Source organism: Diaphorina citri, unplaced genomic scaffold (assembly GCF_000475195.1).
Source record: "Diaphorina citri unplaced genomic scaffold, Diaci psyllid genome assembly version 1.1 scaffold1106, whole genome shotgun sequence".
Classification (NCBI taxonomy): Eukaryota; Metazoa; Arthropoda; class Insecta; order Hemiptera; family Psyllidae; genus Diaphorina; species Diaphorina citri.
In genome coordinates this window covers 60,458-75,296 of record NW_007378535.1, presented here as the reverse complement: position 1 = coordinate 75,296, position 14,839 = coordinate 60,458, and the positions used below count along the sequence as shown (strand labels likewise).

General features: G+C 39.2%; 1 protein-coding gene across 1 annotated transcript; it reads right to left on the bottom strand.

Annotated features, from left to right (window-relative positions):
• Positions 1–7,583: 7,583 nt before the first annotated feature.
• LOC113469500 lies at positions 7,584–10,370 on the bottom strand. Its single transcript, XM_026827266.1, has 3 exons — positions 10,348–10,370; positions 9,367–9,478; positions 7,584–7,772 (listed from the first exon to the last, which is right to left on the bottom strand). The coding sequence occupies exons 1-3, from the start codon at positions 10,368–10,370 to the stop codon at positions 7,584–7,586; spliced, it is 324 nt and encodes a 107-aa protein (XP_026683067.1).
• Between the last annotated feature and the right edge of the window lie 4,469 nt (positions 10,371–14,839).

Here is a 14,839-nt window from a genome sequence, read left to right as displayed (position 1 = left end):
CTCCAAGGAACACAGCTGCCACCTCCTCTGCAAACTCCTTGATGTGTCCTCCCCCATTGAGTACCAGGAGGTGAAGTATGTTCCTCCGGTTGATGTCCTTCAGGAGAATGTTGGCCTTGTTTCGGACCAGGGTGAGAACGGTTTTCCAGCCACCGCGAGATGCCGCTAGTAGCAATGGAGAGCGCTTCTCCTTGTCCAGTACGTTCAGGTCAGCACCCTGGGGAGATGAGAAGTTATTTATGGAGTTGGGGAGATGATGTGCCCCTCTCTGGAAGCATAGTGGAGGGGAGAGCAACCGGTCTTATCCTTCTCGTTCAGCAAGTTCTGAATACCCTGGGAGGCCTCCCCCTGTGGAACAAGTAGACCAGGAAGAGGATGAAAAATAATCAATATATACTTAATAAGAAAGTGCCTCGGAACAGCTGTCACATTGTTTCAAAGAAGATTGTTTTACATAGATGCCTACCCGGGAATTGAAAAGTTTGGTAAGAAAATTTCCAATCCAGTCTGGCTTTGAACTCAGGGTTGAGAGTCACTTTAATCCCAAGCACCAAAGAGTTCGAATAGGAAGAGGATTAACTACCGGTATTCACAAAAAGGATTCACATAATAACTCTAAATAGGAAATAGTGGAAAGGAACTTGTCTTGAAACTTGAAAAGTTTCTGGTTTCATTTATACAGTAGAGGAGGAGAACTATCGATAGTTTTGACTATCGAACGCTATCGATAGTTGAGGCTTGACTATCGATAGTTTTTTCTGCACATTTTTCATTTGTTTTGGTCGTTTTAGAAGTGAAAAGTGTCAGAAAAAAAAGTTGAAATAAAACCCTGTGACCTAAATTAATACGTGTACACTTGTACAGTTAATAATTTTCTTTAAATAAGGTTAGGTTAGGTCTTTTTGGGGGATAATACCTTTAGAAACAAGGAAAATGTGTAATAAAAAAAACTATCGAAAACTATCGAAAACTTTCGATGGTGCCGACTATCGATAGTTCTCCTCCTCTCTATATATACAGAAGTGCCCAATATAGGTAAGTACATAAGTACATAATGTACATATACATTAGATAATTATTATAACCGTAGTGGATGCTATTTTTGACGGTAGGCTGGTATAGCCAGAAGCAGTAGGCTCACAATTTAATAAAAAACAAAAGTATTTTGATTGTTCTTCCTACAATCCAACAGTCATTTTGATTACGTTTTCCCAGAAGGGCTATTCAACCCGTACTAGTCAATTTGTTTTTGAGTCTAAACGAAATTGTCTTTCTAGAAACCCTCTCTGCAGAAGGAGAGGAAAAGAGATTTCTTAATAAAATTGAAAGATATTACATTTCCGTTTCGAGAGACCCAGAGTTACGTCAGTTTGCTCTCAAGTTCCAAGTGACTCATGTAGCCTCAGGCTTCTGTATCTTCAAGATACATAGGTGGGTAAATAAATACATGGGTAGGTAGGTAGGTAAGTAGATAAGTAAATAAGAAGGAAATTAATAAAGAAGTAGATTTCTTATTCTGTTTCCGCTTTCTGGTATTTAGATCCGACCCACGCGCCACGTTCCATAAATAAAGTTCACACCTTGGATTTCGTACTTCTCAAAAGGAATGACAATACATATTACATAATGTTACCGAAGAAAAACCTTTGAAAACCTTGAACACTAGGGGTATTTTTTGTCTGAATGTAATGAATCCAGATTCAGTTTGTTTTGTAGTATCGAATTCAGTAAACAAAGTTTTGAAAATCGAAAATCCGAAACCAGTGAATGAGATTTTCAAATCCATCGAATCCAGATTTCCAAACACCTACCTAATGAATCAGGATAAAAATAATAATAATAAAAAAAACCTGATCATTAAATTGTTGTGACGTCAGAATTTGGCGAAATGTGAATGTGAAATGCAAAGAATTTTCGTAATCCCGGAATCATGAAAAAAATGAGAAGCAAAGTAAGTGACCTAGTGTGTTTCCACGATGACCTTGTTTTTGCGATAAATCGAATGTTACCAAATTTCCGGACACCCTGTATGGTAAATTAAATAGTCATTTATTTTCATTCATACATGCTGTTGAACTTTAAGCTCTGAATACATACGGATGGTGTTAATGTTCAACAGTGTACGGCTTCAACATTATATTGGCGCTTAGAAAACAATAGTGCCTATTGGGATTCCCCGCCCAATACCCTAAACTTCGAGACTATATTGTCCTCAAGAGACTGAGTGCATCCCGAATCCCAGCACAGAGCCGAAAAAACTTTGAATCCGGTCAAAAAATATCCGAAGTTAAATATTTTTCGAAATGCCTACTTTAGATTTTTGCATTTCCACAAAAGATGACCGTTAGGGTGCCCGCAGAACGAGGAATTCAAGATGAAGCATATTCAGGTTTTGGGGTGGGATGGAGTTTTGTTTATTTTTTGTGGCACTTGATTTATTTTGGGAGGAACGACTTGGCGGGGTCTTTTTTATGCCATATTAGATACTGCTTGAGTTTAATTTCAACGAACCAAAGAAGAAGAAGGAGGAGGAGGAGGAGAAAGAAGAGGAGGAAGAAGAAAGAGGAGGAGAATAAGAAGAAGGAGAAGGAAGAGGAGGAGGACAAGGTGTAGACTTATCGATAGATCATGTAGGCAAACACATCTTAAGAGTGAAAAGAGATCGTTGCTCTCTCTATCCTTCATTTTAATTCCTATTTTCAAACTTTTCAGGTATTCTTCTTCAAATATTTTAGGTGGGTTGCAGATTAAACATGAGCCGCACTATGTCTAGGGCACCCTGGGAGCAGGCTAGATGTACCGGGGTAGAGAGGTCGAACTGCTGGGTGGAGATTTTGGCACCCGACTTCAAACATAGCTCCACGGCCTGGGGAGAATCAGAGACACTTGAGTGAAATAGAGACAATCTGAGATAATGGGAGGTACAATTCTGGAAGCTATGGAGGAGCGAGAATGGGGAAGCGAGAAGTGTGAGATATGGGTCAAAGAAAAGGGGGCCGTGAGAGATATGTAGGTAAATGAAAAGAACTGGGGAGGGGTGTGAGAGATAGTTGAAATTGTGGACTGTACACTTGAACAGAGTTTAGAAACACTTCTGAACCTTCTGACTATACGATTAGAGTATGAATACTCGGTCCATCAGTTTGTAAAGATCACTAGACTAGTGCTAGATTAGCTAGAAGCATAAACGCTATAACTGCTGTAAGCCCAAAACGACGAGGTTGAATTTTCCAGAAAGATTTCCAAGCTGATCATTGAAACCCATTGAATTTGCCTCAAAAACAAAATATTTTGTTCTTGAAATTTTTTCCTGAAACATTGTTTCTGAAATTTATCTCGGATCTTCGGAATGTTCCGTTCTGCACCGGTCTCATAAGAATGGGTACGTTTGTTTTTTTCATCTTACGGCTTCATCTTGAATTCCTCGTTCTGTGGGCACCCTTAGACGATTTCGTTCTTGAAGCGCCGATTTCGACTTTCCACTTACATACGCACTCAAGCAGACTATTCAATGGTTTCTCTCACCCTCCATAAACCCGTCTGTCACCATCTATATGATACAGATAAACAAACAAACAGACATACGTACCTGATGATAACATTGGTCAAAGCTCGCGAGATACACGGAGTAGAAATAATACAATTCCAAGTATGTACCTACAGGGTGCGCCAGAAAAACACGGACAACGCCTCAGGGTAGGTAGATATCATCTATTCTAAACCATTCTTGGTTTAGAATAGATGATATCTAGGTACCTACCCTGTCAGTTTCCTGACTTTTATCGAAAACGAAGCTGAAGTTGAGAAAATCACCCAGAGAATGTTGTTAGAAATGATAGGTTAGGTTAAATATGAAACACAGACTCTTCTACTTTTTAGTAAAAATTGCGAGAAATTGATCACTGAAGAATTTTTTTTTTTTCCTTTTCAAATGCGACACAAATAGAAGCGAGGAGCTTTCGACACAATTTTGACACAAATATCACTCTACCTTACTCATTTACAAGTCGACTTTTACTACAAAAAAAGTTCAATTCTTTTCTTTTTTTTAAACTTTCCTCTTTTTCTTCTAATATTGAACATTTCTTTTGTCGTGGCACGCCCCACCGTTGGTCGTGGAATACAATTAAAAGTTACTTTTACTCCAAGGTGTAAATAAAATGAGTACGAGATTTTTAATTTTAAATGGAAATTAATCAATTTGCTGAACGACATTTGTGTTCTAATTGAGATTTATGTATGTAGCTATTTGGGGGAAATGTATTCAATCTGTGAAACACCTGTGAGCCAGCCTAGTTAGCTTAGTTGGTAGTGCGTCTGTCTTGTAAGCGCTAGGCCGTGGGTTCGAATCCCGCCCGGGGCGGATTTTATCAGAGATTTACATTTCCCCTTTCAAAACCCTAAAAAAAAAAAAAAAAAAAAAAAAACCCCTGTGAAATTGAATATGTACTGTACTGAATAATACCTACTTGGTTCGATTTGTGAGAATGAGATAGGTAGGTACATACTACATGCTGTACCTTTACCTACTCATAAATTTAATATCTATGTACTTTCATACCTACTCAACTTTTTTCCACACACTCAAATCGAAAATGAAATTCTATTCTTTGTTAACTTTTCTCAAAATGCCTAATGGCAAGATTGTCAAACTCAATTTTGTCAATGGTATCAGATTCTCAGGAAAATTCCTCCGGCAAGAATATCTTATGAATCCTGGTATGTACCTAAAGTGTAAAACTGTAAGCTTGTTAAGAGAATAAGAGAAGAGGACTGTAAGGTTTTGGTTGGGTGGAAGAGCTCCTTTTGTAGAATCCTGCCACATTAAATAAAGCCAGAAAAAAAAGAAGAGGAAAGATCTATCTTTCTTCGCGAGCGGGAGAGAGGGGCAAAAAGAGAGGGAAAGAGAAAGAGAGGGATAGAGAGAGAGAGAAGGAAAGAGAGAGAGAGAGGGAAATATACCAATACTGGAGAAAGACAGAGACAGAGAGATGGGTAGATGGAGAGAGAGAGAGAGAGAAATAAAAGGAAAAAGAGTTTGATCTTCCGATTTTGGAGAAAGACAGAAAAAGAGGTAGAAATAAGCCAAAAAAAAAAAAAAAAAAAAACCCTGTGAAATTGAATATGTACTGAATAATACCTACTTGGTTCGATTTGTGAGAATGAGATAGGTAGGTAGATACTACATGCTGTACCTTTACCTACTCATAAATACCTACTTTCATACCTACTCAACTTTTTTCCTCCCACGAACTAAACTCAAAAATGAAATTCTATTCTTTGTTAACTTTTCTCAAAATGCCTAATGGCAAGATTGTCAAACTCAATTTTGTCAATGGTATCAGATTCTCAGGAAAATTCCTCCGGCAAGAATATCTTATGAATCCTGGTATGTACCTACCTAAGAAGTGTGAAACTGTAAGCTTGTTAAGAGAATAAGAGAAGAGGACTGTAAGGTTTTGGTTGGGTGGAAGAGCTCCTGCCACATTAAATAAAGCCAGAAAAAAAAGAAGAGGAAAGATCTATCTTTCTTCGCGAGCGGGAGAGAGGGGCAAAAAGAGAGGGAAAGAGAAAGAGAGGGATAGAGAGAGAGAGAAGGAAAGAGAGAGAGAGAGAGAGAGTGAGAGAGAGGGAAATATACCAATACTGGAGAAAGACAGAGACAGAGAGATGGGTAGATGGAAAATCAATGAAAAAGTCTCTAACTCTCTAACAAGAATTACAGATGGTTTGAAAAAGAAACAGATACAATCAGATACATAGGTACACAAAAAAAAATTGAACTTTTTTTAATTTTTCTAAGTCCAAAGAATCACAGACTTGCAACATACAATACATAACATAGATAGGTACCTATTTCAGGCAAACTTGCGAATACAAATTTTTTAATAAAAAAAGTCGGCGATGCTAAAAATAGAATTTAAAGGTTTGAAAAATATAAACGAATAAAAAACAATGATAAAAAGGGGAAAGAATAGATGAAACAACCGTAGGTATAAAACTGCCTACTTGAAGATGACTTTTCAGACAAGATTTGTTCTCGGAACGGCTGGCCTTCTCCTATCTTGTCCTCCTCTTTTCGATTTCGGGACGATAAGGCCTTCACTCTTTTGTTTTGGCAAACCTTCGTTTCCGGAACGGCTGGCTTTCTTCTATCCTATCTCTTTCGGGATAAAATCTCTCTATTGCTACTTTTCCTTCTATCAAACTTCTTCAAAAAAGAAGGAAAATGGAAAGATTGGAAAGCAATCTCAGGTTGTGTGATGAAAAACGGAATAGTTTAATGGTGCGTCTAATTTAAAGTTTGGTCTAATCTAAACTTGGAACAGAAAAAGTCACAAATAACTGTTCGTGTATCAAAAACAACCCAGTGTTACAACAAGTACAAAGTTTTACACATAACATCAAAACTTTTTGACGCATGTAAATGCTATTCGCGTATTTCCTATCAAGCGAACATCCGTAACAAATATTTTGCTCGAGACCATTTTGGTTTTCATATGTCTTGTTTTTCTCTTCTACTAAAAAAAAGTTTGAAATAGGTGTCTAGGTATTTTCTTTAGGTACCTAGGTATGTTTCTTAGTTTCTAGGTAGATATCTACATAAACAAAATAATAAATCATGCTCTAATTTTACATGTAGGTATCTCCTGCTAAAAACTTTGTTTTGCATCTTTTTCTTTCGGCGTCATGAGTTTGACGTATTATCTAGTTACAAAGATAAATAATAGGTATCCGGTTTTTCCATTGAATCCGATAAAGGAGACGAAAGTTCCAAACTTACCTTTAAATTTGATATGGCTTTCGATTTTTTTTGTAATTTGTTTATTTATTTAGAGTTTCTGGGTAAGTATATTTATATTTACTGAACATGCAGTTTATAAAATAAAAAAATTTATTCCAAAATTTCAAACTTACCCTCAAAATCCGGTACGGGCTCTCGATGAGGAGACAAATCTCTCCTTCTATCCGGCTGTCTTGCCGTTCTATAATTGGGGCAGGTACCATATCCAATGTTTTAGCATCTGGATGAAAGAAGTTCTCAGCTTTGGCCTGTTTGACCTTCATCTCGCTAGAGGCATCAATGACCTTGTTCAGTTGCGATAGAGAGTTGGGACGGTTCTTGATGACATCCCAGAACGAGCGGTCTACCTTGTCCTGATGATGTCAGAAACATGCAACGAAACGAGAGTGTGTGAGTAGGTTAGGGTGACATTTAAGACCTCGTGAGCCAGCCTAATTAGCTTGGAGGGTAGCGCGTCTGCCTTGTAAGCGCCAGGCCGCAGGTTCGATTCCCGCCCGGGGCGGATTTTATCTTGAACGGATAATGTTCGTTCTCGGAATGGCTGACTTTCTCCTATCCTGTCTTCCTCCCCCCCCCCCTTCACTTTCGGGACGATAAGACCTCATGAGTTACAGGCTTTCATCTGCCTACCCCTTGATGTGACTATCAATCGGACCAACGGTTTTGCCCTACTTTTGGTGCTTTTCAAAACAAGTAGGTACCTTTTGAGCACTTTTCCGTGGGGTGAAGTGCTAATCAATCTTTTTACTCAAATGACAACGAAAGTATTACAACTTTGTCAGCTGTCTTGTCGTTCTATAATTGGGGCAGGTACCATATCCAATGTTTTAGCATCTGGATGAAAGAAGTTCTCAGCTTTGGCCTGTTTGACCTTCATCTCGCTAGAGGCATCAATGACCTTGTTCAGTTGCGATAGAGAGTTGGGACGGTTCTTGATGACATCCCAGAACGAGCGGTCTACCTTGTCCTGATGATGACAGAAACATGCAACGAAACGAGAGTGTGTGAGTAGGTTAGGGTGACATTTAAGACCTCGTGAGCCAGTCTAGTTAGCTTGGAGGGTAGCGCGTCTGCCTTGTAAGCGCCAGGCCGTGGATTCGATTCCCGCCCGTGGCGGATTTTATCCTGAACGGATAAAATTCGTTCTCGGAACGGCTGTCTTTCTCCTATCCTGTCTTCCTCCCCCCCCCCTTCGCTCTCGGGACGATAAGACCTCATGAGTTACAGGCTTTCATCTGCCTACCCCTTGATGTGACTATCAATCGGACCAACGATTTTGCCCTACTTTTGGTGCTTTTCAAAACAGGTAGGTACCTTTTGAGTACTTTTCCGTGGGGTGAAGTGCTAATCAATCTTTTTACTCAAATGACAACGAAAGTAGGTATTACGACTTTGTCATTCTACTCTCCGCTTCTTGTGTCAGGATACCTAGCGATGGCCTGACCAAATCATATGCTCAAACGAAGTATTTACAAAATGTACACTTCAAGGCTTCTTTACCGACAGTATGTACAATAGAAAAAAAAGGAACCTACCAAAAAAAAAAAAAAAAAAAAAAAAAAAAAAAAAAAAAAAAACATAAAGCAGCACAGACAACACAGAGAAAAAACCGGTAGATATTAAACTCGACAGAGATTTCTCAACTGGAAAATCTGACACTCGAAAGTAAAATCCTGGGTGCACCCCACTTTGTAGCGAAAGTATCTTTGTTTTCCGGTGGTAGGTACTGTTGAGATTTTAACAAAGATACTTTCGCTACAAAGTGGGGTAATTTCAGCGACAGGCGAAATCATGCCAACTGGCGATTCAGAGGAAAAGGGTCAAGGGGTGTTATGTTGACTCACTGACCTTCTGAGTTTTCATCAAAGGGAAATGAGATGGATTGTTTAGTTTTTTTTTTCAAGGGGTTTGATAGAAGGAACTGTACCTATCTGCTAAGGTCTTATCATACCGAAATCGAAGAGAGAATTAAGACAGGATAGGAGAAAGCCAGCCGTTCCAAGAACAAACCTTTTCCATGCGTTTGAAAAGTAGATCATCTTGACTATTTTTTATTTTTTAGTTCATATATTTATGAAAAGAATAACAAGCTATTGAACGAAATTACAAAGTACTCTGAGGAGAGAGAAATATAGAAAGTGAAAATAGCTAGGTTAAGTATTCGTAAAAAAATGTCTGTGAATATCACACATCGAAAAACGAGTACAAATTTTTGTCGATGGTGGGATTCGAACCCGGGACCTTCTGCATGGCAAGCAAGCGCGTTACCACTGGACCCTACATTATTTGTTGGTTTTTATTAGAATTTTGTTGTTATAGTCACCTTTCCTTATTTTTATTACAATCAGGATTAGGTACCTACCAAGCTACCTTAATGTTTAATATTTGGTTTTGCAACAAGCAAGCAACTTATTCCTTTCCAGACTTCTTTCTAAAAAAAAAGTCTTGTCTTTTAGTATGTACCATTGTACCATGCACTAGGTGTTTTGTTCAAATTGCTCAAAACATTCGAAAAACATTCGTTTCGCAACTGTTGCAAAACAAATGTCAACATGACTTACCAGTGGTAGAGAGTTGTTTCTCTGACGCTGACTGTCAGACCAGAAGTTCCAGAACCAACCTCTAGATGGCGGCATCTTCCGACCCGAGAACCAGTCAGTTTCCATTAGAGTTCTGTGAGCAGATTGGGAAACAGAACTTTAAAAGGTGTCCTCATCAGTATTTCGAATTTCGCCAAATTGATTTTTTTTTGCTTTTTATAGGGCTGGGAAACGGTTTATTCCCGTTCTCAAGCTAAAAGAAAGGGGGCAAAAACACAACAATGACTTGACTTCGAACCACCAACCTTCACATGCGAAGTCCACCGTTCTAACTACTACAGTACTACACCACTGAGGTTGGTCATCTCACACACTTAATATTTTCTCATTATGATACCAATAATTATTGATACAGGTAGCGTATTTTCCTTTTAATGTGCATTAGCTTACTGGAGCAGTTGCAAATGGGTAAAAATTAAAAATAAATGGTCGATTCCTATGTAAAAAGTTGGGAAAAATCCAAATCCGAGGTCAAAACTAAAAAAAAAAAAAAATCAATAAAATAACTGTAAAAAGTCGAGTATTCAATTTTTATTTTCCGTTCTAATTAAAGAGTTCAAAGATGTGGGACGTCAGACTTTACGCAGTTGTTTTTTTCGTCCGTTAGGTAGCGCCACTATGCAAGCGCGCTAGCGGAGGAGCAGAAATAAATGCGCAGAAACGTATGCGCACAAATACATTAACGCGTTGCCTGCGAGGGAGCTTTGCTCGGAACATTTGATGTGACGTCATCGCCTACGGGAGCGTATGACGTGACGTCAAAGTTCACGATTTACCGGTATTTTTTAAATCGATTTATCTCGCGATCTAGAAGTCGTAGAAGAAAAAGAAAAATTCCGTTGGTCCTCATTTTTCCTGCTCTATGACTTTGAAACATCGCCCAAGTAAGCGCAACTGATCTATTATGTATATTATTACGTCTTTCTTACATTACATAATCACCTTTCATTTACAGACAGGGACATTTCTAAGTGTCTAAAAATAGAATCGAAAGTAAAAATAATATAAAAAAACGAAAGAGATTAAAAAGAGAAATAAAAAACACCACTGAGGTTGGTCATCTCACACACTTAATATTTTCTCATTATGATACCAATAATTATTGATACAGGTAGCGTATTTTCCTTTTGATGTGCATTAGCTTACTGGAGCAGTTGCAAATGGGTAAAACTTAAAAATAAATGGTCGATTCCTATGTAAAAAGTTGGGAAAAATCCAAATCTGAGGTCAAAACTCCGAAAAAATAAATGTAAAAGGTCTAAAATTCAATTTTTTTATTTTCCGTTCTAATGAAAGAGCTCAAAGATGTGTGACGTCAGACTTTACGCAGTTGTTTTTTTCGTCCGCTAGGTAGCGCCAGTATGCAAGCACGCTTAATTGCCAAATCCGCGAACATAATCGCGAAATCCGCGAACAAAATCGTGAAATCCGCGAACAAAATCGCGAAATCCGCGAACATAATGGCGAAATCCGCGAACATAATTGCGAAATCCGCGAACATAATCGCCAAATCCGCGAACGTAATCGCGAAATCCGCGAACGTAATCGCGAAATCCGCGAACGTAATCGCGAAATCCGCGAACGTAATCGCGAAATCCGCGAACGTAATCGCGAAATCCGCGAACGTAATCGCGAAATCCGCGAACGTAATCGCGAAATCCGCGAACGTAATCGCGAAATCCGCGAACGTAATCGCGAAATCCGCGAACGTAATCGCGAAATCCGCGAACGTAATCGCGAAATCCGCGAACGTAATCGCGAAATCCGCGAACGTAATCGCGAAATCCGCGAACGTAATCGCGAAATCCGCGAACGTAATCGCGAAATCCGCGAACGTAATCGCGAAATCCGCGAACATAATCGCGAAATCCGCGACCATAATCGCGAAATCCGCGAACATAATCGCGAAATCCGTGAACATAATCGCGAAATCCGCGAACAAAATCACCAAATCCATGAACATAATCGCGAAATCCGCGAGCATAATCGCGAAATCCGCGAACATAATCGCCAAATCCGCGACCATAATCGCGAAATCCGCGAACATAATCGCGAAATCCGTGAACATAATCGCGAAATCCGCGAACAAAATCACTAAATCCGCGAACATAATCGCGAAATCCGCGAACAAAATCACTAAATCCGCGAACATAATCGCGAAATCCGCGAACATAATCGCGAAATCCGCGAACATAATCGCGAAACCCGCGAACATAATCGCGAAATCCGCGAACATAATCGCGAAATCCGCGAACAAAATCACCAAATCCATGAACATAATCGCGAAATCCGCGAGCATAATCGCAAAATCCGCGAACAAAATCGCGAAATCCGCGAACATAATCGCCAAATCCGCGAAAAAAATTGCCAAATCCGCGAACATAATCACGAAATCCGCGAACATAATCGCGAAATCCGCGAACAAAATCGCTAAATCGCGAACATAATCGCGAAATCCGCGAACAAAATCGCGAAATCCGCGAACAAAATCGCCAAATCCGCGAACATAATCGCCAAATCCGCGACCATAATCGCGAAATCCGCGAACATAATCGCGAAATCCGCGAACATAATCGCGAAACCCGCGAACATAATCGCGAAATCCGCGAACAAAATCGCGAAATCCGCGAACAAAATTGGCAAATCCGCGTACATAATCGCGAAATCCGCGAACAAAATCGCGAAATCCGCGAACAAAATTGGCAAATCCGCGAACATAATCGGCAAATCCGCGAACATAATCGCGAAATCAATCGCCAAATCCGCGAACATAATCGCCAAATCCGCGAACATAATCGCCAAATCCGCGAACATAATCGCCAAATCCGCGAACATAATCGCCAAATCCGCGAACATAATCGCCAAATCCGCGAACATAATCGCCAAATCCGCGAACATAATCGCCAAATCCGCGAACATAATCGCCAAATCCGCGAACATAATCGCCAAATCCGCGAACAAAATCGCCAAATCCGCGAACATAATCGCGAAATCCGCGAACAAAATTGGCAAATCCGCGAACATAATCGCGAAATCAGCGAACATAATCGCCAAACCGCGAACATAATCGCGAAATCCGCATCCGCGAACATAATCGCGAAATCACATAGGTACGATAGGTGATAGGTAACATACCTATTATTAAAAACAGATAAACACAATACAGTCGAACCTGGATAAACGAGAATCCAAGGTATCCCATCAGGATAAAATCCGCCTCGGGCGGGAATCGAACCCGCGGCCTAGCGCTTACAAGGCAGACGCGCTACCAACTAAGCTATCTAGGCTGGCTCAAATCACTTTATATCATTAGTAGAGCGCATTTATTTTCAGTCCTAGGTAGGTACTCAAGTAAAGACATATGGTACCTACCTACCTACTATAGATAAGATCAATAGTATCTGCTAATCTGCTATTACCTACTTACTTACAGGTACCTAAGCTACTCTCAAGTTTCCTTGTCTTATTATTGTATTCCGAGACGCCATTCAGACATTCATGTGTAAATAAATAATTCAAGTTTCAAGGCAGATCACCTCCCATTCAATATTGAACAAAAAAGTTCAATATGCCTTTTCCACAAGTTTGGCCATGCCTCGGGATGAACTAGCGGGATTCCGGAGCGAAGCGACGGAATTCAGCTAGTAATAGTATAATAGCCTACTGCTGGAGTAAAGGGACTTCCATCTCTTTCTCTTCCTTTTCTCCCTACTTCTCTTCCCCTCCCCTCCCTTCCCTGTCTCTCTTATTACCTACATCCATCATACATTAATCTGATTATTCCACACAAGCTCTCTCTCTCTATTTATTTCTATCTCTCTCCTTTATTTCCAATTTAATCTCTCCTGATCTTGTTCTCCATCTCTCTCTCTCTCTCTCTCTCTCTCTCTCTCTCTCTCTCTCTCTCTCTCTCTCTCTCTCTCTCTCTCTCTCCTATAGGTAGTAACGAATTTGCAGATTACCTATTGAAGTATTGAATATCAGCCGCCCCTCTCTCTCTCTCTCTCTCTCTCTCTCTCTCTCTCTCTCTTTCTTTCTTTCTTTCTTTCTTTCTTTCTTTCTTTTTACTCTCTTTCTCTCTTTTCGTCATATGTAGGTAGATATATCTGTAATCCATAACGTAATCTCGTTACATAATATTTCTTATTTTGTGCCCTCTCTTTTCATTATGGTTGCTTCTTGAAGCTATAACATTTCTTCATGTCAGCCTAGTATTCATTATGGTTGCTTCTTGATGCTATAACATTTCTTCATGTCAGCCTAGTATTCATTATGGTTGCTTCTTGATGCTATAACATTTCTTCGTACCCTTGATTCGGGGACAAGCCACCCTACCCGCCTCCTCCTAATATGAACTTAATCTAGCCTGAGTGGGGCTGGGTAAAGCCAGCAATACACGATTGTCCACAGATGGTCACCCATTCGCACATACCAACCACGCGCTTTCTAGTGGTAAAAATCTCAAGTAGCAAGCACGGGCCAATAGGAAAATAAAATGATTGATTTCCTATGTGAGTTTCCCTAACTTTCACCTAGAAAAAGAAAAAAAAAGTCAACCGTCAACTTGTTTTGGTAGTGTATAGGGAGAGATAAATTTTAGGGTTACCTGGAAAATTTTACGAGTTTGGTACTTCCTGATAAGGACTTTTCAGTTGATATTAATGTCCCAAATGTGTTTGTCTGCCCCTATAATCCTATATCCCTCAAATCTTTTGGGTATGGCCCATACCATACCGTATGGGTATTGGGTAAACATATTTCTAAACTCCTTTTATAAATGATTTGACCAAAATATGTAGGTAGGTATTAAATTTTCAAGGTTTTTTTGATAAAAGCTTCTGTGTTTTTCATGCATGTCATTTTTCATTTGGGCCCAAGTTTTCAATTTATCTTTTCAAAAAGGAAATGAAATTTTCCGCCTCAGTTTGACTGTTTATGAACTTTTCATTCATTTTTCCATATTGGAAATAAATGAAAAGGAATTTTTGTTGTTTTGTTTGTTTTATTTTGAGAGAAATTTATTTCACTTTATTTAAAGATATTTTTTTCCGATAGACTTTTTTGAAACTCCTGATGTTGACACGATAAAACATGATTGAATAATCTGGAAAATTGTCTGAACCTTGTATTCAATTTCATAAGTTAACTCAGCGCCTTTTTGATTGGATAACTCTTGAAGGGAAAAGCAAATGGGAATTTTTTTCTCTATTTTCATGTAACAAGAAAAAGATCTCCACTCTTTCCCTACAGGACGCTCTTCCGATCTTCTCTATTTTCATGTAACAAGAAAATATTCTTGATAATTTTGATGGATATCAAAGAAATGGAAGGCAATAAAAAAAAAGAAAAGATGAGACATTTCTTCATGTCAGCCTAGTATTCATTATGGTTGCTTCTTGATGCTATAACATTTCTTCATGTCAGCCTAGTATTA